The sequence below is a fragment of the Drechmeria coniospora genome, chromosome 03, assembly GCF_001625195.1.
Source record: "Drechmeria coniospora strain ARSEF 6962 chromosome 03, whole genome shotgun sequence".
Classification (NCBI taxonomy): Eukaryota; Fungi; Ascomycota; class Sordariomycetes; order Hypocreales; family Ophiocordycipitaceae; genus Drechmeria; species Drechmeria coniospora.
This window is the reverse complement of record NC_054391.1, coordinates 6,263,514-6,287,898: the sequence shown is the minus strand read 5'-3', so window position 1 is coordinate 6,287,898 and position 24,385 is coordinate 6,263,514. Positions and strand designations below refer to the sequence as shown.

General features: G+C 60.2%; 5 protein-coding genes across 5 annotated transcripts; 1 reads left to right on the top strand and 4 right to left on the bottom strand.

Moving 5' to 3' along the window:
* Positions 1-191: 191 nt before the first annotated feature.
* DCS_07454 (uncharacterized protein) lies at positions 192-3,265 on the bottom strand (the record flags this gene model as incomplete). The annotated part of the gene is made up of 2 exons (XM_040804739.1): positions 192-1,010; positions 1,082-3,265. The coding sequence occupies 2 exons, from the start codon at positions 3,263-3,265 to the stop codon at positions 192-194; spliced, it is 3,003 nt and encodes a 1,000-aa protein (XP_040654843.1).
* Positions 3,266-4,983: 1,718 nt separating this feature from the next.
* Positions 4,984-6,293, top strand: DCS_07453 (Protein PER1 like protein; the record flags this gene model as incomplete). Its single annotated transcript, XM_040804738.1, has 4 exons — positions 4,984-5,163; positions 5,244-5,292; positions 5,401-6,166; positions 6,239-6,293. The coding sequence occupies 4 exons, from the start codon at positions 4,984-4,986 to the stop codon at positions 6,291-6,293; spliced, it is 1,050 nt and encodes a 349-aa protein (XP_040654842.1).
* Positions 6,294-6,845: 552 nt separating this feature from the next.
* DCS_07452 (HLH transcription factor) lies at positions 6,846-8,110 on the bottom strand (the record flags this gene model as incomplete). The annotated part of the gene is made up of 2 exons (XM_040804737.1): positions 6,846-7,397; positions 7,454-8,110. 2 exons carry the CDS (start codon positions 8,108-8,110, stop codon positions 6,846-6,848), a joined length of 1,209 nt encoding a protein of 402 aa, XP_040654841.1.
* A 3,208-nt stretch (positions 8,111-11,318) lies between these two features.
* Positions 11,319-13,214, bottom strand: DCS_07451 (delta 1-pyrroline-5-carboxylate dehydrogenase; the record flags this gene model as incomplete). The annotated part of the gene is made up of 2 exons (XM_040804736.1): positions 11,319-13,016; positions 13,089-13,214. 2 exons carry the CDS (start codon positions 13,212-13,214, stop codon positions 11,319-11,321), a joined length of 1,824 nt encoding a protein of 607 aa, XP_040654840.1.
* Positions 13,215-14,158: 944 nt separating this feature from the next.
* Positions 14,159-16,832, bottom strand: DCS_07450 (uncharacterized protein; the record flags this gene model as incomplete). The annotated part of the gene is made up of 4 exons (XM_040804735.1): positions 14,159-14,986; positions 15,052-15,192; positions 15,252-15,656; positions 15,738-16,832. The coding sequence occupies 4 exons, from the start codon at positions 16,830-16,832 to the stop codon at positions 14,159-14,161; spliced, it is 2,469 nt and encodes an 822-aa protein (XP_040654839.1).
* Positions 16,833-24,385: the final 7,553 nt, after the last annotated feature.

Sequence of the window (24,385 nt, the reverse complement as noted above, 5' to 3'; positions counted from 1 at the left end):
GCCAAGGCACGAAGCAATAGATGGACGCCGTCCCCCTTCCCTTCCGGCTCCAAGCTCACGGCAGAGACGAGGTCGCGCAGAAGGATGAGATGACAAAGAAGATGAAGCATCCGAAGAAGGATGAAGCAAGGCTGCGTGAAACAAGGCTTCCATGGCCAAGGCTCGGTCCCATGGTTCGTCTCCTCCGCTCCCTATTCCAACCGGCCCCCGCCCGTCCGGTTGGTCGTGGCCTTCCTGAAGCTCGACCAGTACGCTTGCGGCAGGAGGCTGCCCTCGGCCTCGGTCGGCATGCGATCGCGGCACCTCGCGATGACGTGGTGGATGATTCTCGCAAACGAATCCTCGTCGATGGGCAAGTCCCTGCCGCCGACCTCGGCCGGGTAGAGGAACGGGTCGGTCTCGTGGAGGAGCTCGTCGCAGGTCGGGCGCATGTGAATCTCGCGCGTCAGACAGCGTCGCAGGGTGCGGACGAGAGACGGTGGCACGGGGACGCCGCCCATGGCGCGAGAGGGAAACTCGACGTGGTGATCCCAGTTGATGATGGCCTGGCAGCGGGCCATCTGGTTCGCGATGTGGCCAAAGGGCGGCAGGCCGTAGACCATCTGGTAGAGGATGCAGCCGAGGGACCAGATGTCGCTCGGCTTCCCGAGCTTCATAAGCTTCGGTCGGCCGGGCAGTCGACCTCCGCGCGGGTTGTTGGCGTCCATGAGGGATTCGGGCGACATGTAGTTGGGGGTGCCGATCTGGGTTTCCCGGTGGACGTTGACCGTCTCGTCCGTCTGGATGGCGTTGGCGATGCCAAAGTCGATGAGCTTCAGCCGACCGCGGACGAGGACGAAGTTGGCGGGCTTCAGGTCGGAGTGGACGATGTCGTACTGGTGAACGGACTGGAGGCACTCGAGCATCTCCTTCCAGTAGAAGCGGACGAAGACGGGGTCGAACCTCGCGGACTCGGGGTTCTGCCGCGAGGAGAGAAGCTTGTTCAGGTCGAGCTCCCCCATCTCCATGAGCTGCGGGGCTGCGGCGTCAGCACGACGATGACGAACGAGGGAGCGAGCGCGGGCGGCGGGAGGCAACTCACCAGGGTCAGGACCTGCTTCTCGGCGTTCATCTCGTGGTCGAAGAGCTTGATGACGCGGTCGACGGCGGACAGCTTGCCGAGCAGGTCGATCTCGCCCTTGTACCCCTTGACCGTCGTCTCGTCGGCGTTCTCGAGGGAGACGCGCTTGAGCGCAAACATGTTCCCGTTCTCGGCCGTCACTCGGTAGACCTTGGCGCTGCCGCCTCGGCCGAGACAGTCGAGCCTCGTGTAGCATCTGCCGTTGACCCGCAGCACGTTCCTCCGCTGCTTCGCCTGCTGCGTCGTGGCGCCGGCGGCGGCGCCGGTCGTCGAGGTGGCGGCGTCGAGGACGGACATCTTGGGCGGCGGTCGGTGCGGCGGCGGCGGCTGGTGCGGTTGCCGGTGCGGCGTGTTGCTCGTCACGGCGGCGAGGGGCTTCCGCGCCGGCGAGGTCGGCTTGACGGCGCTCGGCGGTCGCTGCGCCTTCTCCGGCACCGACTCGGCCACGCGCTCGACGGACATCCGGGAGCGCTTGCCCTCGGCGGCCACCGCGTTCTCCTGGTCATGGACCGACGGCATCTCGGCGACGCGCATCCGCACCTGAACCGGCACGACGGGCACCGGCATCGGCTCCTCGACACCACTCGCCAGCGGTGGGACCGGGCGAGGCGACGGTCTGTCGAGCCCGGACGCCGGCGCCGCCGAGCCGGCATGGTCCCGAAGATCGGCGTTGGAGGCGTATCGCCGATGGATGGCCCGCGCCGCCGCGCTTCCGCTCACGGGACTGCCCGAGTTGAAGTTGCGAATGCCATCGGCGTAGTACAAAGGCTCGTCCGACGGAGCCTGGGCGGGATCCTGCTGGCTCGAGAGAAAATGATCGGCCTGGGCGAGGTCCTCGACATCCTCCTCGCTCTGCCGCCTCCTCCCACGCCTCGCCGGGCCGCTCAGGAAGCTGCCGGGGATCTTGCCGACGCGCTTGACGCGCATCGAGCTCTGCAGCTGACCATTGTCCTCGGCTCGGCTCCTCGTCGAGGGCTGGCGCGAGACGCTGCCGTGACCGAGAGGACGGCCGTCGGGCGGTTCGTGCTCGACCTCGAACGACGACTTGTCGACGACTGCCGAGGTCGAGCGTCCGGAGGAGGGGCCGGAGGAGGCGAGACGGCTTCGGTTGGCCGAGGCAGACCCCGAGGCGATGCGTACGATGCGCTCGCCGTGGGCGGGCGTGTTGACGTCGGATCGCTGCTCCTGGCGGGACGCGGGCCTCTCCTCGGCCGCGACCATGGACCTGTCGCGCATGCTCGCCCGGCTCGGCGGACGTGGCGGGATGCTCGGACGCTGAAGGACGGGCCCGCGGGACGTGGAGGTCGAGCGCCCGTGCGAAGGCTGCATCTGGTTCAGGCTCTGGGGCGTGTTGCTGAGACGGACGACCCGCTTCCTCACGGGGCTCGACTCTCGACTCGGCGCCCTCGACGACGACCGGCTACCATCGGCCGCATGCACGCTTCCCGACCGAAGGTGGCGCCGCTCACGGACGGCCGACGGTCCGGAGCCGGAGCCGGAGCCGGAGCTCGCGATCGAGGTTGCGTTCAACGGGCTGACCCGTCGTCTCGGTTGCGGCGACGAGGCCGGCCCCGCCACGGCGTCGGGCACGCCGTCGTTGAGGAGGGCCTTGGTGAGAGCGCTGAGCTTCATGGGCACGGGGATCTCATCCTCGGAGCTGTCGTCGTCGTACTGTTGCTGCTGCTGCTGCCGATGCTGCTGCCGCCGTCGCGACTGGCTCCCTCCGGCCGAGGCCGACAAGCTGTCGCTCCTGTCCAGGGTCGGACGCGACGGAGGGCGTCTCAGGGCCTGGCGCTGCGATGTCCTCCGTGCGGGAACGGGACCAGGGCCGGCGGCCATGGGGGTCGGCGATGCGGTCGCCATGGGAGCCGAAAACGCGTCTCGTCTCGTCTCGACGCTGTTTGTCGAAGCAACCGGCCGCGAGGGGGGGAGTGGGAAAAAAGGAAGAAAAAACCGGATCAATGGGTGATGGAGGATGAGCTCGGTGCCTGGCAAGGCCACATGGTCTTCTGCGGTCCGAGCAGCAGCGATGGTGGAATATCCTGACAAAAATTCGTTGTTGAGTCGCGTGGTCGGCGAGTGTGCTGGTGCACCATCCAGCACTTGCGTACGCACGGGTACGGGTCGGGAACGGTGCTCGGCCATTGGCGTCGTTGAGGAATTGGCCGCGGGCGGGTCTCAAGCGCGGGTATTTTGGTGCCGACGATGCGTGGCCAATAGGAGTGTCGCGGGTTGCCGTGGGCAACAGGCCTTTTGGTGGGGTACACACACCTGAAAGTACTCCGTACAAGCGTGCAAGTAAGTACTTACTGTATGTACATGTACTGTAGGTACTGTACGGAGTACTCCCTCCGTAGTATTAAGCAATACTTACTTCCATGCCTACAGTAAGTACTTATGTATTCAGTTAATGCGGTACTTGCACAGTACTGTACTTGGAGAAGTGATTCAAGGTGAACTTCAATAGCTGTACTCCGTAGCTGTACTTGCATGTAAGTAAGTACTCCGCAGATCGTGGCATGCACATGTACAACCAACTACCTTGTGGCCTCACCAAACCACTGTACGCACACTACAAATACTGTACTTACTGTACGTCAATGCGCTACCTAAGGTACTAATTAACTTGTAGTCCTGGACTCCGTAAGCTACAGGTACATATATGTCAATACAGAGTGCACAGTGCTTCGTACTCACATGATACCTTCGAATACCCACCTCCATTCACACTAATTGCAGAATTGGTATCTCTTATCAGGTGCCAGCGCATACGGAGTACTGTGCGGAGTAGGTACCAAAGGCGTTCGCTCTCCGCTCAGTAAGCTTTTCCTTGCTCACGGCCAGAAGCTTCGCAGGTGGCTCACAATTCAACAGCAATTGTCGCTGCCAAGTACTCCGTACGCTATTACGGAAATACAGCTCATGCATGCACGGAGTACTCCGTATACTAGTTGTGCATGTAAGTACGGAGTACTGTAGAGAACGGAATACTCGGATGTGGACCCGGCCGTAGAACACATGTAAGTACTTACACGTAGGTATACAGTACGGAGTACAACTACACCGTACACCTACAGTAATACAGCATTTACAGCACTAGGTACTCCGTACTTGGAGGAGGTCGGTACCTACATGCAGCACACAGCAGTACAGTACAGTACGTCGATCGGTGAGAGCGTCATGGTACCAGCAAAACCAGTTCCTCTCCAAAGCAGCGTGGGTGGGTATCGTATCAATCGGTGCATATCTTGTGCAATGGCGGTCATCATTTGCATGGATATTGTTTAAATAACAGTAGTGCCTGTATGTGTGCTTGCACCAAAGGGCACACGCGTCATACCATGCGTGATGCCATCATCAATTCAATGGCACGGCCAAGTACCTTCCAGGAAAAGAAGTATGTGTACAAGGCTACCTAACTAAGTATGTACTGTACAGTACAGATACCTGCAGCACATATAAATGATCAAAAGAGAGGAATCAGATAAACTTCATCCATCCATCCATGGACGACAGAACTCATCGCCCTCCAAATATTCTTCGTGTCTGGATTCCCAAAAGTCAATCGCAGCTAATACCGTTGGACCCCCGTCGACGCCGCTCGCTGGCCCCCCTGCTCCACATGCAGCACCGCAGACGCAGATCCTAGGCGCCCCAGACTCCCCTGTCGACCTTGCCGCGCCGTGCCGCGCCGCCGACTCAATGGACACCGACGACGCCCTTTGGCACCTCCCTCCACCGACCGCCCTTGTGCACCCACACGACCGTCGACAGTCGTCTCCCCCGGCCCTCACCTTCCTTCGCCCCTCCGCCCACCTCCTCCCCAAACGGTCGGACGAGCATCGCTTCTGCTTCCCTCCGAAATGGCCCGCGCCGCGTCCTCGTCCGCCGAGAGCTGGCGCCAGGGCCGGCGCCAGGGCCGAGCCTTCGTCGCCTCTCCTTGGACCCGTCCCCTCGTCCTCGCCCTCGTCCTCGCACTCTTCTGCGGCGTCGCCAACGCCTCCATCGGTGACCGCCTGCCCGAATTCCGCCACTGTCTCGAGGTGCGATCCCGACGCTGACCCCGACGCCCCTCGTCCGGGTGGTTCCTCGCCCGCCGGCTGGCTGACCGAGCTCCGCCCAGGTCTGCAAAAGCGAAAACTGCGGCTCGGAGAAGCCGCACACGGCCATTCGTACGCGTCCCCTCGGTCTCCCCTCCCCCCTCTTCCCTTGCCGCCGATGGCCCTCTTCGTGGTGACGGGATGCATGGGCTGACGCGACGGCCTCTCCCCCTCCCGCAGCTCTCCTCCGCCGGCTCCTCGCCTGGACCTGCTCCTCCGAGTGCGATTACGCGTGCCAGCACATCATCACCGAGTCCCGCGTCGAGTCCGACCTCCCGATCGTGCAGTTCCACGGCAAGTGGCCCTTCTACCGCTTCCTCGGCATGCAGGAGCCCTTCTCCGTCCTCTTCTCCCTCGGCAACCTCTACGCCCACCTCGACGGCCTCGGCAAGATCCGCGAAGCCATCCCCTCCCGCTACGCCCTCCGTCCGTGGTACGAGTGGCTCGCCCGCATCTCCATCGCCGCCTGGACCTTCAGCGCCATCTTCCACACCCGAGACTTTGCCATCACCGAGGAGCTCGACTACTTCGCCGCCGGCGCCACCGTCTTCTACGGCATGTACTACACCCCGATCCGCGTCTTCCGCCTCCACAAGCCCACCCCGCGCCACCGCTCCGTCCTCCGCGCCTGGTCTCTCCTCTGCCTCTGCCTCTACGTCGCCCACGTCGCCTACCTCAAGTTCGTCCGATGGGACTACTCCTACAACATGGCGGCCAACATCGCCGCCGGCATGGTCCAGAACATCCTCTGGAGCGGCTTCAGCTTCAACCGCTACCGCCGCTCCAAGTCCAAGCAGCTGTGGGTCGTCTGGCCCGGTCTCGCCGTCGCCTGGGTCATGTTCGCCATGGGCATGGAGCTCTTCGACTTTCCCCCCTGGCTCGGAAGCATCGACGCCCACAGCCTGTGGCATCTCATGACCATTGCCCCCACCGTCCTGTGGTACAAGTAAGCCGAACCGTCGCGCCGCCGCGCCGTCGTCCCCTCTTCCATCCGTGCCCGCTAACACACACGCTGCAGCTTCCTCGTCAAGGATGCCGCCGTCGACATGGCGGAGGACCGATTGAAGGCCTGAAGCTGGCCCGAGTTGGACGGCCGTCATCTTCTCTTTATCGGCTCTGCTCGTGCGTCATGTCACCTAAGCACGAATCAAAAAGTAGTCGCTCTGCCCATTCCATCTATAGCCACGACCGTCAATGCATTCATGTTGCTCTCATTCTGCTTCTCGTCATCCATCCATAACCCAAGAATCGTCGTGCGCCCAACGGGCCAAGGCCGTATCCCAGCTCGGCCTTTGAACGGCGTGCGCCATCTTCAACATGGCCCGTCGCTCGACGGACTCGGGTGTGTGATCCGTCCTCTTCGCCCAGGTTGGTCAAAGCACGCGACCGTGTCAAGGTCCATGCCCTCCATCAACAGCATTTCCTCTGCCGCGCGACCACGGGCGAGCCAGCGTCGGCACCAGCATTATGCGGCCAGCTTTCGCGTCATTCCATCCTAGCCCAACACCCTGTCTCACGACATCGATTTGCGTTTTGTGGGAGCGAAGGGATGCATCGGCCGGCCGGTGTGCGTTCCAAATCGAACCGTCCGCGGCATCGACGTTCCGCAATGTGCCTGCGAGGATTCATGAGCTGAGCAGGTCTTGGACGGACAAGCCGCGGGTGCTTGTGCTTGCGCTTCTCCTCCCGTCGTTGAGCAGCATCAGCGCCGCCGTTGCGTCCTGGGCGAGGTCGGGCAGAGGCACGAGCGCCGGGCTGGTCCGCGTCGAGCCGGCCGAGACGCTGCTCGGGGCACGCGTCCCGTCTTGGGGCCCGCAAGGGGGCGAGGTGGCGGCCTCGACGCTGTGGCTGTAGTGCCTGCGGTCCGTCGAGCCGGACGAACACGAGTGCTGGCGCCGGTGAAAGCCGTGGGACCGCTCGAGGGGTGCATTCGGCAGAGGGCAAAAGAGGTCGGCGTGATGGCCGACGACGGCCGATGCCGCTTCCGCCTCCATCCTCGACTCGGCATGGCCGGTAGAGTCATCGTGCGGCATCGGTTTGAATTCGCACATGGTCAGGAGCGGGCTGTGCGCCGCCTCGGCACCATCGACGCAACCGGCACCGGCCCGGGTCTCGGCGTGTTGCGCCTTCAGCTTGGCCACGCAATCCTCGAGATATCGAACGTAGTCGATCGAGGCCTGCCGTTCCATCGTCAGTCGACGGCCGCCGCGGCGCGCGCGGGGGGGAAACGAACCTGCAATATCGCCAGCTTGTGCATTTCCCCCGTGCAAGCGGGGATCATGCTCTTGAGGAGGGCAAACTCGTCGTTCATCTTGCTCCGCCTCCTCCTCTCGATGAGGCTGTGCGCCGTCTTCCTGGCAATCTTACGCCCCGCGGCATTCACCGCCGACGCCGTCTTCTTCTTCCCCTTGCCGCCGGCGGCGACGTGGCTGGGTCCCTTGCCAAGCTTGGCGACTTCCTCGCCGGTTCGCGTGCCGGCGTCCATGTCGGTCGTGACGTCCTTTGCCGCGAAGCCTTCGGCCGCCTCGGCAGGCACCCGGGGTTTCATTTGAATAATCTTCCTTGCTCTCGTGGGCGGCGGAGGAAGCGTGAAGGGAACGGAGCCTTTCGATTCCCTCGCGGCGGAGGAGCGCCGCTGAGCCTTGACGGCTTCGGCCGGCTGCACGTGGCACGGGTTCCTCGATGAGGTCGTCCGTGGCGGCGGGCGGTGGTGAGATGGCGTGAGGAAATGAGGATGGGAATCGGCAGGAGATGTTCGCGAACCATCGTGGATGGCGGGCGGTGGGAGCTCGAAGGAGAGGGGGGGCGTTGACCGGCGTTGCTGCGACCCGTCCTGAGCCTTGATATCGGCAGACGATCCAGGGGTGGGTGGCAAGGCCGGCCGAGGCATGACGGTGTCGGTGAATGATGCTGCACTGCGTGATGGGATCAACACCGAGTGCTCGTGCTCGTGCCCGCGCTCGTACACGTGCAAGCAACCAAAGCCACTCGCGGCCAGGTGGCGACGGATGGAGCTGAGGCCAAGGCGCCGGATCACTACCGAGTCGGTCGTCTCGCGTGCGTTTGGCTCGTACGCGTGTAAGTGCCAGATGCAGTTGCGGCCGCTTCGGCGACTAGCCTCAAGGAGCAACGTGCGTCGTCGGTATGGGTATCGCTCGAGTGGACCGGAGTGGATGGGGACGGGGACTGGGACTGGCCGGGGGGGGTGAATGTCTCCGATGCTGGCCGGACACTGAAGCTTGAGCGGCGGCCGTGCGGTGCCCGTCCGAAGGGAAACGAAGAAGAAAGAATGACGGTCGTGCTCGTGCCGTCACAGCTCGTGCCTCCGAGGGTTATACACCATCCGAAGTGGGTCGACAACGACTGCTGGCGAAGGATGCGACGAGAGGCTCCCTCCTCCTGGCCGCTCGTCGGTTGCTTCTTCGTATGAAGCGAAAGCCTATCAATCAATCCCCTTTGCCCGTGGCTGGAATTTGAAGCCAAGCGAATTCCTCTCGGCGGTCCCTAACGGCCGTCTGAACCGTCAAAGGGGCGCCAGGCAGGCCTAGTCTCGGGTCGAGGCACTCCTCGGCAACGAATGATACGTGCAGAAGCCAACGAGACGTCACAGCACAGCGCCGGCGTGGGTACGTTATGGCACGATACGGTACGTACGTGCTTGCGAGGCCGTTGTTGTCATCGGCGTCGACAGCTTCCGCCCTGCTCATGCGTGAGAGCACAAAGGGCAGGGGACGGACGACGAGCCGGTCGAGCGAGAGCGAAGCTCACAGGGGAGGGTTTCGGAGGATGAACGAGGGGGGGGGGCAAGGTCGTGATCCGGTACGATATTTGGCAGAGGAAGCAACATGGTTGATGGAGAAAGGAGATGAGAGGAGAGGAGAGCGGGCAAGGTCAACGGGGCGGGAGCTGCTACATAACACCTGCTTGGGCCGGTACTCTTGGAGTCGTACCTCCCGACGGAGCAGGTCGAGCTCGCTGCGCCGCCGCTCGCTCAACTCGTACGGCAGCAGGCAGTCGCGAATCTCCCCGTTGTTCCCTCCTTGGCGGGCTCGCCTCGAGAGCGAGACAGAAATCGACGTGTGCCAGGGGAGTACAGGTACAAGCAGGCGTGTACTTGCATGCACCGCACTACAGTGCTCGCACGTTGCGTCGTGTATTCGCATGTACTTGCCGTGCTTGTAGTTGTACAAGTAGGTGCGCATGTACAAGTACTTGCATTTTACCTGCATACCTCAAGCTACTTGGCAAGGCAGGTACCGCGACAAACAGTGCAAGTGCAGACCTGCATGTACACCAAAGCAAGTACAGGCGACCAACAGGAGAGGCACAGATGCTGCTCCGTCTACAGCCCCAACAGAGGACCGAAGACTTGGCTTTGGCAATTGACCAAGCACCATCGAGAAAATGGTCGCGTGCTCGCCGTTGGCGTTGATGACAATGAGCAGCGTGCATGGTCGGAGGGGGGGCGAATCATGACGGCGGACGCGCCCATGTGGCTAGCAAGCCAAGATGCTCCTTGTGGTCTTGAGGTATGTACAAGTAAGTACTTGAACTACGGAGTCCATACAGTACTTGTAGTTGTACATGTTGTACGTGTTGTACAGATACATGCAAGTACAGTACATGCAGTGCTGAGGTACAGTACATGTATGAGCGTGAGCAAAGGCACTGCATGGAGTAATACTGTACGTACGGAGTACGGAGTAGGTGCACTGTAAATTGCCCGCCAAGCACACTCACCTACAGGTGCATCGTGCTAACCTTGTAGCAATTAACCTACAAACCTACTAGTACTAGTACTTACAGGCAGGTACCTGCGCGACCCCTTTACGGCCTAGGGCCAGGAGAGCCTCCTGTTCTCCTTCCCGCCCGTGCTCACGGGCCGCGCAATCGCCTCCCGCCACCCAGAGCAGCTCCACCGCAACCAATCCCCACCCACGACTCACCCACGACACACCCACGACAGACACACCCACGACAGATACGCCCACGACGAGCCCCCACGCGCGAGCCATGGAGAGACGAGGGCAGAGGAAGAGAAGGCTGCAAGTCGTAGGAATAAGCACGTGCAACCGACAAACGTCTCGTTTGATCCTCGGGCGCTCTCGACCGACTCTCGTCGCTGTCGTGTGACGCTTCTCTCGAACGCCCTGAACGCGCACGTGTCGCCTTCGACCGAGCGGTCGCCTCCGATGTGGATGGAAAAGGTGGCCTCGAATCTATTCATTACAGAGGCTGCCGAGATACTGCCATCGCTTGGATGTTTGGACGCTTGGGTGCATGGATGGGATGCGACAAGTCTTGCAAACCCTGCACGGGGAACGACGACCCATGCGGCCCGCGTGCAATGGGTGCGGTGCGCATGCGCTCGGTTGTGTGGGTTGGGACGTCGTTGTGCACGCAAGCTTCGAACAGGAACCGGCCGCATGCGAGTGCATGTGCTCCCATGTACGGCATGTATCGTGCATGCAAGCTTCGAACGGTAACCGAAGCCACCGTGTTGCGTCGGCTGAAGCTTCCTTGGTTGCTTGCGTACGCATCTCCGCCGGAGCTGAAACGTGCCAGTCAGATATCTACGCTGACATTCTCCGTGCCGCCGTCGTACATGCTAGCATGTTTTCTCCCTGTCCAGCAGCCATCACCCGAGACACCAGGACGACGTGGAAACCTCGCCGGCCATCGTCTTCTCCCCCCGCCTGTCCCACCGTTGTCGTGGCTCGTCGTGAATCCGCATCATGATGCGATGCCAAGGCAAACGACGGCAGCAGAGGTAGCCAGACTACGTGCACGTACATGTACGTTCGTGAGCGCGGGCGAATCACAATTCACCTCCGGGTCGCGTGCCTGCCCGACGGTCGCATCGCTCTCCGAGCTACTTTGTTCCATCGTCAAGAGCTCCTTGCCCGCCGCGACTCCATCCAGGCCGTACGTGTTCTTGCTCATTGTCCACCGACTTGGTCGGCAGCGCGGTGATCCCATCATTTTCCCCCCGACCTACCCATCCAGCCCACGGCACCCTTCCAGCCCACGGCACCCTTCCAGCCCACGGCACCCTTCCAGCCCATGGCGCCCATTCAGTCCGTGATGGCTTCCCCCGCCTACACCTCGTTGCTTGGGTACTCGACCTTGGTCGTCGCGTTAAACTCCTCCTTGATCGCCCGCATGTTCACGAACCGCGTCAGCAGGTTGGGGCTGCCGGCCTTGTCGTCGGTGCCGCTCGCCCGAGATCCACCAAACGCCTGCTGGCCGACGACGGCGCCGGTGCTCTTGCAGTTGATGTAAAAGTTGCCCGCCGCGTTGCGCAGCTTCTCCTCGGCGAACCGAACGGCGTTGCGGTCCGTGGCGAAGACGGATCCCGTCAGGCCGTAGTCGGACGTGCCGTCGACGAGCTCGCACGCCTTGCCAAAGGCGCCCGGGGCGGCGTCGTCGTAGACGTGCACGGTCAGGATGGGTCCGAAGAATTCCGTCGAGAGGAACTTGTGGCTCGGGTCCGTCGTCTCGTAGATGGTCGGCTGCACAAAGTAGCCCTTGGACGAATCGTAGGCGCCGCCCGCCAGGAGGGTCAGCGCCTTGTCGCCCTTGGCCTCGTCGATGGCTCCCGAGAGTTTCTTGAAGGAGCCCTCGTGGATGACGGGCCCGACAAAGTTGCCGTAGTCGCCCGGCTGACCCATCGCAAGCTTCTTCGTCTCGGCCACGAGCTTCTCCCTGTACGCGGGCCAGATCGACTTGGGCACGTAGGCCCGCGACGTGGCGCTGCACTTTTGCCCCTGGTACTCGAACGCGCCGCGAACCGTGTGGATGGCGGCGTTGTCGACGTCGGCCGAGGCGTGGATGAGATGGAAGTTCTTGCCGCCCGTCTCGCCGACGATGCGAGGGTACGACTTGTAGCGGCCCTCGGCGACGCCCTGGCCGATGGCGCCGTACAGCTTGCGGAAGACGGCGGTGCTGCCGGTGTAGTGCAGCGCGGCAAAGTCCTTGTGGCCGAGGGCGACCTTGGTCACCTCCTCGGGGTTGCCGGGAACGAACTGGATGACGTCCTTGGGCAGGCCCGCCTCGAGGAGGATCTGGTAGACGAGCCAGTTGGAGGCGATGGAGTAGTCGCTGGGCTTCCACACCACCACGTTGCCCATGAGGGCCGGCGCACCGGGCAGGTTGCCGGCGATGGCGGTGAAGTTGAAGGGGCTGACGGCGTAGACGAACCCCTCGAGCGGCCGGTACTCGAGCCGGTTCCAGACGCCGTCGGCGTTGTGCTCGGGCTGCTGGCCGAGAAGCTCCTGGGCGAAGAGGACGTTGAAGCGGAAGAAGTCGGCGAGCTCGGCGGCGGCGTCGATCTCGGCCTGCCAGGCGTTCTTGCCCTGGCCGAGGACGGTGGCGGCCATGATGTCGTATCGGTACTTGTTGGCGACGAGGTCGGCCGCCTTGAGGAAGACGGCGGCCCGGTCGGCGAAGGGGAGGGATTCCCAGGCGGGTTTGGCGGCGAGCGCGGCGTCGATTGCCTTGGAGACATCGGCCGGCGTCGCCGTGTGGTAGGAGGCGACCTTGGACTGGTGGTCTGCCGGGTTGAACTGGTGGGAGACGGCCGACGTCTTGATCTGCGGCCGTGTTAGCGAGCTGGAGAGGGGGCGGGAGGGAGAGGGGGGAAGAGGGGGTGGGAGAAGGAGAGCAAGGCGGCCATGGAGAAATATCAGGAGGCCTGCAATCGACTTGCCTCCTTGCCGCCGACGACGACGGGCACCTCGAGCGGCAACCTCTGCCGGAGCTTGTCGATGGCGGCCGTCAAACCCTGCCGCTGGGCGCTACCCTTGGCGTAGTGTTGCTACCTCTGCGTCAGTTTGTCGTCTCTCAGCCACCTCGTTGCCGCCACTCACGTTAGGCTCGTTGGCCACCTTGGGCGTTCTCCATGTCGCGAGTGTGCCCATGCTCATGCGCTGCGAGGCCGAACCGACAGCTCGTAGGCCCTGAGCGCTCGCCTTGTTGAGCATCGCCGACTTCATGTTGTATTCTGTTCTGTTCTCAATCCGACCTCGGGAGGACGAAGAAAACAGCAATGGACGGATGGGGGAGGGCAGCAAGACGCAGAGGCGAAGCCCGTGAGGTGGCACGATGACGATGGGTGATGAAGTTGGCAGGGTCGTTATTTTGGTTTGGTGTTCCGCTATGGAGTACGGAGGAGTAGTGGCCGAAGGCTTCAACAGCTCTTCGGCTTCTGGCGGTTTAAATGCACAAGGGCGGGGGGAGCAGCTCGATCGGGACTGGATGCTTGGCCCCAGAAGAGCCCCCAAAGCAGTAATCGGGGCTGAATCTGGGGAAAGCTATTGGGCCAAGGGAGTCTCGTACCTGGCCGCCGACCTCGGCGCCTTGCCCCACCGCCCAACTTCCCGTCTCAAGCCGCCGTGGCGCGACGTACTGTAGGTACATGCACAGAAAGTACTTGCTTACGTACTCCGTACAGTACGGAGTAATTACAGCAAAAGTATTACAGTACTTAAAGTACAGCACAGAGAACCTGCAAGCACTGTAAGTAATAATACATGTAAATACCGAGCAAGTCCCATACCTTCACAAGTACTGTTAAAGTTGAGTAGGCAAGTCTTCACCTACAGTAATTACACTCTCACGCACTGAAGCTAGAAACTACAGTGCAACTTCATGTCTCTCATGCTCAGGGTCAAAGAGCAGCAATGCATAGTCATTGCACGCAGGTCGCAAATCCGTACACCACCACCATCAAGCGCCTCACATGCGACAGAAATCGTTCTCTTCTTCGTGGTATCGCGCGCAAACTTCCACCATCTTGCCCTACAGTATCCAAGAATCCAGCCCGTCTCAGCATGGCAAACATCAGCAACGACGTGCTCTTACAAGGAAAGAAATCACCATGGCGGCCACACCAGCCAGGGCCCCATCGTCATGCTCCGCGTGTCCTCTGTGCGGCCTCTCAAGCTGTCGCCCCCTGCGACCTCGACGGGCCGCCCTCGCAGTCGAGCGTCGGCACCGTCAACCCGTAGCCTTGCGTCTTCCCCTCGGCATCATGCTGGTCAATCTCGACGTTGATGCAAATGTCCAGGCTGCCATCGTGACCCCGCCCATGGGTTTCGTACGATGCCGCCTTGTGCTTCGTTCCGGCCTCCAACTCGCCCCGGTGCAGGGGCGAATGTCCATCCTTGCCGGAAAAGGTCCCGGCCTTGGTCCCGTCGGCCTTCGTCTCGGCGGCTGCTGTTGCGTTTGGCGAGTTCTCCGTGAGTATGGCAAAATTGCGACTCGGCATCGTGCAACGATTGTGGTCCGCCGTCTTCTTCGACTGGCCGGGGTTCTTGTCGAACAGGTTGAGCATCGTCTCGTCCGTATCATGGTCCAGGTGGTGAATTTTGTTCCTCCGCGCGAGCAGATTCGCCACCGCTTGCGGCGGCGGCTTGTTGACGATGGCCGACGAGACGATGTTGGCCATGTAACGGCTGTCCTTTTCCACCGGCAGCTTCAGCTTCGGGTTCGAGTAGAAGCGTCCGAGAGCGGCCAGGTGCACGTCCCCGCCGAGAATGGTGACGCGAACGGAAAACTCGGCCGCAATCTTCTGCATCGACTGGACGAGAAATGCGCGCTCCGCCTTGTGAGTCTTGGCTGTGTAATGGTCGTCGAGGTCATCCAAAAGGTCAACGCTGCCGTCAAAGTGATTGAACAGCCCTCCGCCGAGACCGAAGCGACGGTTCATGAACTTGATCGGTCCCATGATGGGACTTCGGAACACGTTTTCCAGCCATGTCAGGCGCTTGTCGTCCACGTCAGCGCCGAGGTCGGAACGGGACGGCTCCGCGGCGTGGGGGGTGACCTTACCGGGTAGGCAATCGGGATGCCGAGAAGCAGAATCAGATGCTTGATCGGTCGCGAGGAGCCGGCGGCCGCGCCCAGCTCGTCTCGTAGCCGTTTCAGGATGAGCTCGTACGTTTCCGGATAGTTGACTTGGTGTCGGGTTCGCTGCATCGTCGTGAGCCAAGAGTAATCTCGGGGGCGGACCGTCATCGCTCCACTCCTACCTCGGTTCGGGCATCGATTCCCACGAGAGCGATCCGGGCACCGAGTCGGGAGTATATGTTGAAGGAATGCTCCGCCACGTACGGTCCCGGCTTCTCCCCGACGATGTACTGCAGGTACGTCTTGGGCGGCGCGACAAACGTGTTGATGAGTTGGTTCGGATCCGCCGCCGGCGGGTTGCCATTGGCGTCCAGGTGGTCTGCGATCGGTGAGTGAGCTGGGGTCGTCGCATGGACCACCTGCGGACGGAAGCCGAACGGCCGCGACTCACCCGAAGTATACGTCGACTCGGGCGGTGGCAGGTGGTGTTGGAACAGCATGTAGTACTTGTGCGCGGTGCCGCCAATGCCCCGAAAGACGTCGCAGCGCATGAAGCGGTCGACGTAGGAGCCGAATCCGTCAATGATCTTAGGGGTTCGGGGGGAAGAGGTCAGCACCATGGTCAGTCACTCCCACGCGAGCGACAGGGTGGCCGTCGCGGCACTCACATCGTGGTCATCCCAGATGTTGAGCTGAGGGATCTGGCAGTTGGCGAGGGCAAACGGCTTCGCGCTGTACCAGCGAATGTAGTTTTTCAGGTAGTAGTCGTCGCACTCGGCACGCAGCTTCTCGGGGAAGGGGTACTCTCGCCGCTTCTTGGGGTTGCCGATGTCGGTCCAGGCCCGCAGCGGGCCGTTGACTCGAATGCCGTCGTTGTAGATCTGGTCGCCGCCGCCGATCATGACGTGGAAGGGCTTCCGCTCGTGCTTTCGGACGACGTCGCGCCAGAGCGGAGTGCCGCTGAAGGCATCCTCGTCGGTGCCGATGCTGAAGCCGTTGCAGGAGTGGAACATGATGCGCATCGACTCGTCGACGGCCGGGACGAAGAAGGCGCTGACGCGGGACTGGGGGTCGGCGGCGAAGCGCATTCCGGGCACTTCGTACTCGTACTTGACCTCGTCGGCCTCGAGCGGCACCTCAATGTCAAAGGACCAAAAGGTGTTTCGCGGATCCGAGTAGAGGCGCTGCGACTCGAAGCGCGTTTCCTTGGTGGCCTCGCGCCCGCCCTCGACGCCGCTGGTACCGGCGACAGCATCCGCCGGGGCCGAGGCGGCATCCGTTGGAGCCGAGCCATCCTCCGTCGGGTCGGCGGCTCGTCGCAGGACAAGCGATGGCTGGTACAGGGCCTCGCGGCCGCCGCCTTTGACGACGACGAGCACGCTTCCGTACCATTTGCCGTCGTCCATGCGGCGGTAGTTTAGCAGCGGCCCGCAGACAATCTCCTTGCCGTCCGGCGAGGCGGCATCCTTGTGTCCGTCGTCGGCATGGTCCTTGGCCGCCGCAGCTCCGTCGGTGATGGGCAGAGGCTGGTGTTGGCTGCTAGAGCCACCATCGCCATCGGGCTCGACGCGGGATGAGTTGAGGAAGTTGGCCAGGTCACCGGTCGTGCCATTGTTGACCGGGTCGCGCGCCTGCGTCTGGGGGGCATCGAGGGCGTGCTTGCGAAAGGACGATGACTCCTGGTGACGCCATCGACTCGCCGACGCGTGAGGGTTGTGCTGTGCCTCCGAATCGGCGGGACCGTCGTCCTGCTTGGACGCCATCGTGAAGGATTGGATAATGATCCGCGTCGGGAGTGCTGCGGTCCAGGGAGAGTGATGGCGAAGACGTCCAGCCCGTAGAGGGTCGAGGGATCAGCGGATGGGATGCACCGATTAGCACAATGTCTCGGACTTGATTTTTCCTCCACACCTGGAATGAAAAGGGCACTTTCGACAGGATTGCCTCGTAGGGAAGCGCTTCACTTGACCAGACATGTGCGGTACGAGTGGCGGTACGAGTGGGCGCTCGTCAATGGAACTGAGCTGTTGCAGAAACCAGTGAAGGCGTCTGTTGAGGAGATTCGAGTTCCGGCAGGCGCTGAAGGTAAAGGCGCTGAAGGAAAAGGCACAAGCAAGCGTAAGTATGACGATGCTGAGGCTGGGGGGTGAACGGTCCGAGCTACAGCCGCCAAGCGGGCCACTGGGAGCGGCAAGGATTAGGCGCAGACGAAGGCGCCAGCCGCTGGGGTGCCAACGACGAAGCTATTGCATCCGGGCCAATGATGACGCCCCATTTCTTTGTCCTTGCCCTGGTGAACCGATCGTCCCTGGTTGGTGGTCTGTCCAGCGGTTGGATCATCAGACGAATTGACAGCAATGAACACTGGCGAAAGTACTTGTACTTGCTCCGAACAGGTAGGTACCTACCACTTCGGTACTAGTACCTCACAAGGAGCACGCATCATCGAGCACGAGTACTCCGTACAGGCACGTACATGCCTACTCCGTACTCCGTACTTGGCATTAATTTGAAACTACTTAACTACTAGGTATGCAATAAATACAAGTAATTGGTACTCCGTACTCCGTACATGCCCTGCAGTTCTCGTCGATAAGAGGTACACCTACAGTACTGTCAGTGCGGAGGACCTACGGACGTATCACCTCGCAATCCCCAGATTACCGCCTACGAGGTACCTACTTAGTAGGCTTCATTCCTCCTCCAAGGGGGGTGGACGGGGTACAAGTACAAGTACAAGTACAGTAGAGTGCACTTTGTGCAGTATGTCACAGTGCAAGTAAGTAAGTACATGTACGTGTGCAATTTCCCACGAGGAATCTTGAATGTCTCGTCCCAATCAATCAATCTGTCAAGGACCAAACTAAGTATTACTTGTACAGTGGAAGTACGGAGTAGTAATATTACTTAAGGTACGGAGTACAAGTACAGCAAATGTGCGTACAGTAAGTGTGCTCCGTAAGTATTTGCTTGAAGATCATAGCTCTGCTGCTGAGCATTGTTTCGGTTTTGTGTAAATTCAATCGCTTGGTTTCTCACCGTCATCAGTGCGTCCGACAGACAGCGTCATGCCAAATCAACACGCATCCACCCCAGACACGATGCACGACGCACCCCAGCTGTGCATAACGTGCCGTGCAGTGGAAGTCGAGCGAGCAAGTACAACACATGTATGCATCTCTCCGGCGAAACGTATCTCGATCATGTGCACGTGCAAAGGTCCTGATTTACCCACGTGGCCCTAGCGCGGCTTGCAGGAAGTTGGTCCGCTGGCTGGCCTTCAAGATCCCACTGGAGGTGGTGGCGTGATGGTGACGACCTGCTGCAACGAGGCGCACCACGCATTGACCAAACGCCCCCAGGCGGGAGAAGGAAAGAGAAGCTACAATATCCGAGCGCGCAGACGTAGCATCGGGAGGGCGCTGAACGCAAACCTGCCAGTCGATCTGCTCACCATGGCGACCGAAATGGAAAAAGAAACAAGTAGTTACATATGAGGGCTCCAGGGTAGGCACTAGACGTGTCGCGAGGAATCTCGCAGCCGGTTGGTGGTTTGTCCATTGCCGACACTCGACTGGGGAAAATAAGGGTTTTGGCTCTCGAGGACGTCGTTCCCGCGCCTACATGAATGCCAGTGTCGCAGCTCATCCCGTGAACCTGGTTGTCAGGTGGGAGGCTCTGTATCGGTTCTGGCAATCATGTCCATGATACATCCTCGGTACAAGGCGAAGGGGCAATAGGAGAGAAGGCGGCAAAAGCAACGTACCAATTCCTCAGCCGTCTTGGACCTTTGTTTATTGCAAGGGGACATGTCCTTCCCGCGCTATAGTTAAACATCAATGCTCGCGCATGCACGGCGTAATACTCTGTACACCGCACGGAGTACAGGCATGGAGTTGCAGTACTCCGTACTTGTGCCAGCATGGCAAGCGTATTAGTAGTATGCTTTTGGCATTCACCCTCGTTAGGCAGGCCAGCAACTGGGGGTGGATTATTTATTGATTATTCATCCAACCGCCGGAACGGAAGCCCAGAAGCCGGCATGGCAATGCCCCATGCAGCAGCGGGCCCACTGGTCTCAGCCTTACATAAGCACGCACACCATGACATTGGTTGCGAAAATTTCTCGCACCTCCTCCCATCTTTACATCAATCATCAGTTCACGATCTATCGTACGCGAACTTGCTGGAACGGAGATGATGGATTCCCGACAAGACTTTTGTTCCTGACGTGGAATCCTTTGCTCCAGCCATCCATCCGAGCCACATCGCTCGCCATCTCCCGTCCGCCCTGTGATGGCCACCATCCTTCCGTCAGCGGACGCCGGCTCTGGGGTGTGCAGCGCAGGACAAGTGTTCCGCGGCCATGCCTTTCTCATGCGAGCCGGTGAGCGATGGCGGTCGAAGCCACGCACATGATTGACGTCCATCTGCAACACGTTGACCTGTCAAAGGGACGACGGAGCGCGGCGGTGGTCCTCGGATATCGGTCACTCGGTGCCGTACCGGTAGATGGCGGACAGATGAACCCCCCCCCATTTTTTTGAAGCAAAAGTGAACGGCATATGTGTGTACAGCAACGTGCTCTCTCCGTGCTCAAGTTGCTGAAGGAATATTTCAACGTGCCAAGATCAAAACGTCCTCATCATTACCAAACACCTCTGCCTAGCAAACACTACAGACAATGGTGCATGAAGATGGGGAGACATGACAAGCCATGGTGATTTTTCTCCGTATAGTCGCCTGCCAAATGAATGACGTTGCGAAGACGACTACAGATGCCCAAGCACAGTACGGAGTACATGCACATGCAAAGGGCAAGTACGTCGGGTGCCAGATGGACCGACCCGACGACACGTGGAGCGGTCTGCAGCCCGGCTCTGGTCAGGCCAAGCACCCGAGAGTGAGGCGGCATCTGGCGGCAAAGAGGAAGCCGACTGCGCATCAAGGGACGGCGTACTCGTACGGAGTAGGCCGTGGCTGATTCGCAAGTGGACGCACCTGCCGAGAACCGAGGAGAAGATTGGCTCGAGGCCGGAGTCGCTGACGAGTTGCGTGCCTGTAATTCGACACCATGGCCAGGCGGGAGCCGGGGGATGTATAAAGGGGATCTACAGTACAGTATCACGCTGTGCAGTATGTACGGAGTGATGCTGGTATTAGGTGTACGGCGTACCGTGCAGTACAGTATTACTTATGTCCCGCGTACGGAGTAGGGCGTACTCCGTACGGTGTACTGTGCACATCACTACTTACGTACTCGTATCGGGTTGTTCATCATGCCTGCAGGAGCAAGACGGACGCACGCGTCTAACGGAAACACGGAGCACTCCGCATACAGTACGTACTTGTCCGTGGACGTGGATTCGCGGAATACGTAGAGCAGGTACTCCGGCCTCCGGGCTGCACGCCATAGTATCATTTGGAAATGAAGACCCCATGCTACTCCCCAGCTGCTGAATGGATGGATGGCTGGCTGCATGGCGCAAATGCCGCAGTTGTTCGAGACTGGCGGGTCGGTACCCGTAGCCCGGAATATTCTTACAATCACCACGACAAGCATTAGCTGTGCAGGTACAACATAGCATCGTGGATGGCTGTAGTTGTAGGAGTACCCTCAGCCCATCAGGGGTCTTGGACCCGGGCTCAAGGAACGGACCGTGCTGGCCGATCGATCGTACGTGAACTTACATTTACATGCCCGTACATGTGCTGCGCTGTGCATGTACCGTACAAGTACGGAGTACAGTATGAAGAACACCGGGACAACCATGACGGATGCAGGTTTAGGCGTACATACGTACTGCGCGTACACTGTACGAGCACGGAGGATGTGCATGTGCCATAGTTGCATCATTGCATGTATAGTAATTACCTGGTACGTTTGGACGTACGTTTGCACTTGCACGTACTCGGTACAAGCATTCGCATTTCGAGCAAGACAGACGGTCTCGTCCGAGCCCGACACACTGTGCCAACATGAGCCATGAGCCGGCTTGCCCACGCCGATGACGAGTTGTTGCCAATCTGGAACAGATGCGGCGTCCCCCTGCCGAAGCTCGCATGTGGGAATCAGTAGGACGTGGATGTGGCCGTGCGACCCCGTCGCACGCACGGGGTTTCGCCAGCGCAGAGAGCGGGAGCGGCAGCCCGAGCAGTGGTGACCTCTGCGTACATGCACGCCTCTACCAGGTGGCCTGCTGTCCGCAGCTGAGTCTGGATTCCGCCTCGTTGCTTCATCTGCCGCTTCTCGACCCCGCCGCCCCCCCCCCCCCCCCTCCCCTCCGCATTTTCCACCCGCGAGGCCGGAGAAAAAGAAGAGGCCGACTGCGAGGCTATCGCCGTGGACAGCATGAAAGTTGCCGAGCCGTCTGCGCGCGCGATGCGAAAGTGAGAGACCAGCTTCTCTCGGAGGGCTGTGAACATGGAGCTTGGGTCGGATCGGCGACGCAAAATGAGCACGAGCACGGGCTTCGAGCCCAATGGATGCGAAGCGATGGATGGACGCCTGTCGATCTCCGAGATGGCTCGGCGAGGTTTCACAGAAATGCCTGGCGGCAGTGGTCGCAGCAGCCCCGGCCTGCGCATGTGCCCGTTCTCGTGTCGAATCAAACATGCGATTCGACGCGACGGAGAACATGCACGGAGCAGCATAGGTCCAGGGCGGAGTACTCCGTACACGTACTGTACTGAACAGTCATACTACCTACCGTCCTCCGTACATGCAAGTATGTGTACACCTGGTACTTGGGTAGCGTACCGTAGGTAGCGCTCCGTGAACCGTACTGTACTGCACTGTACTTGCCGTGCGTTGCGTCCTCACCAAACTCCAACGGCACGCATAAGCAGCATAACCGCTGCGCGACCTCCCCTCCCATCACTTGGCACGCAGAATTTACAGTCACGCGTCGCACTCCCGCCTGCACACCCGTCTCGGCCTATTGGTCTGCAGGGGCGTCCGATCATGTCGACCGCTCGTCGTGGCCTGCTCATGCGCCGACACTAATTTTGGATAAATCGCAAAGGCTGGCCTTGGCCTGGCCGCTGGTGGAGTTGGAGTCGGAGGCGGGGGGAGTGGCAGCAGGCAGAGAGGCAAGAAAGCTGAGACAAAGCACACAAAGGGTCGAGACAGGCGGGCCAGGGCGCCACCACGCACGCAGACATTCGCTGTACGGCGTGGTTGTGTGTCCCGCGAGCGCTGTACCCCAGCGGAGTACTTACGGACAGAGTACGTACTATTAAGTACCTAGTAGGTACTTTCCTACTGCCTAGGTAGGTAAGTAGTACTATGGGTGTGCTGACAGTTTTGATGTTGCAGAGGACAAGAGACATGCACATGGACAAGCAATAACCCGTATTATTGTCCGTTTTCTGTAGGTACATACATGCATGTACCCGGTATCAGTAGTACTACCTTGGGTCAGTAAGTACAATGCAGACAGCCACAGCTTGTCCTGTACTTACTTGCGTGTACGGAGTAGCTGCACTTTGGTGTAAATACTGTAAAAGTACGGAGCAAGTACGGAGTAGGCGCCTAGCACTCCGTACGTGCAGGTGCTAACGTTACTCCCCGTCGACCGTCACCGTCGCCAAGACGGGTGGGCCCTTTCAGGAACGCCCCCTCCTCCACTGGAGCGTTGATACTGATAGTCGCACCGCAAGAACTTTTTCCTGGTCGGCACCGAGTAATATTGTACTAGGTGGTCCTGTACGGAGTACCGAGTAGGTATTGTACGAACACGAAGCGTGCTTCCTGCACATGCGTGTATGGCAGGTACTTGGATTGTTACAGATACGTGCCATTGTCGCTATTAATACTGGGTACCAAAGAGTAAGGGGAGGTACCTCCACATACGTCGCGCCAGGTACCTTGTCATCGTAGAACTGTCTAACGCGCTACCGCCCGTGACTACTCCGTAGTGGGACCAATGGATCATGGAATTGGAGGGGCCGAGACACTAGCGGCGATTGATGCGCACCAGTGCCAGCACGCCAAAGTACGTCGTTTTGTGACGTCCATTCTCGTCATGGGCCCAACCGCAAATGCCTTTGCACGAGGAACCTTGCTGGCGAGCGACACCGTCGACACCCGAAACCGACGCGGACTCACCGTGCCCGTGACGGGCAGGCGGAAGGTTTACCATATGCACCAGGCCCGGCCGGTACTTGGGCTTGGCTCGGGGGCCACGCCATGTCTGCGTGTCTTGGGCGTGCATGGATTGGCGGTGCAGCAGACAGGGGGGCTCCGTGGGTACAACAAGGAGTATTCCGTCCCCCGTCTCAGTAGTGCCGTGCTGCGAGTACGTGTGCAGGCAAGTATACAGTACTACCTAGTAGGTTACTTAGGTACGGAGTACGACTCCTGCAATCCGTACTTCGTACAGAGTACTCCTAGGCTCCAACACATACGTACAACCACTTGATGTACAAGACAAGACCTGTGCAGTATTACTGCAAGTACAATGTAATACAATGTACTTGTACTCCGTGCGTGTGCTGCCTTCACGTCGTGGGGCGTGCGTTCATCGCGCGTGCCTTGGTCCATCCATCACCCCCGGCTCAACGGCGTTGGAAATCTGGTGCCCCCTACTCCGTAGGTACCAATCATGACCCACGTGCATACCCAGCTCCACACGAGCCGTTCCAGCACGAACCATTGCATCCATCCTCCCAGTTTGAAGAAGGAGTCACGTCGTGCGCATTGCGGGAACGTGCTTCGGACAGAGCGGGTCCCTCGAGAGAGTCGAGGCGACCGAGTGACGGAGTGACCAACGGACTGGCTGGCTGACTGACTGGCTGGCTGACTGACTGACTGACTGACTGAATGACTGACTGACTGACTGACTGACTGACTGACTGGCTGGCTGGCTGACCGACTGCCCAGCTGTCTGACCGACCGACCGACCGCTTGACCGAGAGCGATAGCCATGGGAGGTAATTTTCCACCGGCGACTAGTGGTAGCAAACACCGAATGGGAGTGGCAGCGGAAAGCTGGTGAAATGAACTGCGCCGTCCGTACTGGTAATTACCCGTGCGGACAGGTGCCAGGCTGTGCACAGCATGCAATCGCCGCCGCCCGTTGAGCGCTTGCCCCCGCCGTGCGATCATGTGTACACTGTACGGAGTACGGAGTGCTGAGTACTTACAGTGTGCCAGCACGCGCACGAACTATGCACGGTACGGTACTTTGCTCTCTTGACCCTCCTGTGAGAGAAAAAAGTCTTACCACTAGCACGGCCAGCACTTGCGACAAGGCACACGGCATCCTTGACAGCCGTGACGGCCAGCCCCTGCCGCTGGCCCCGGCCGAGGCGA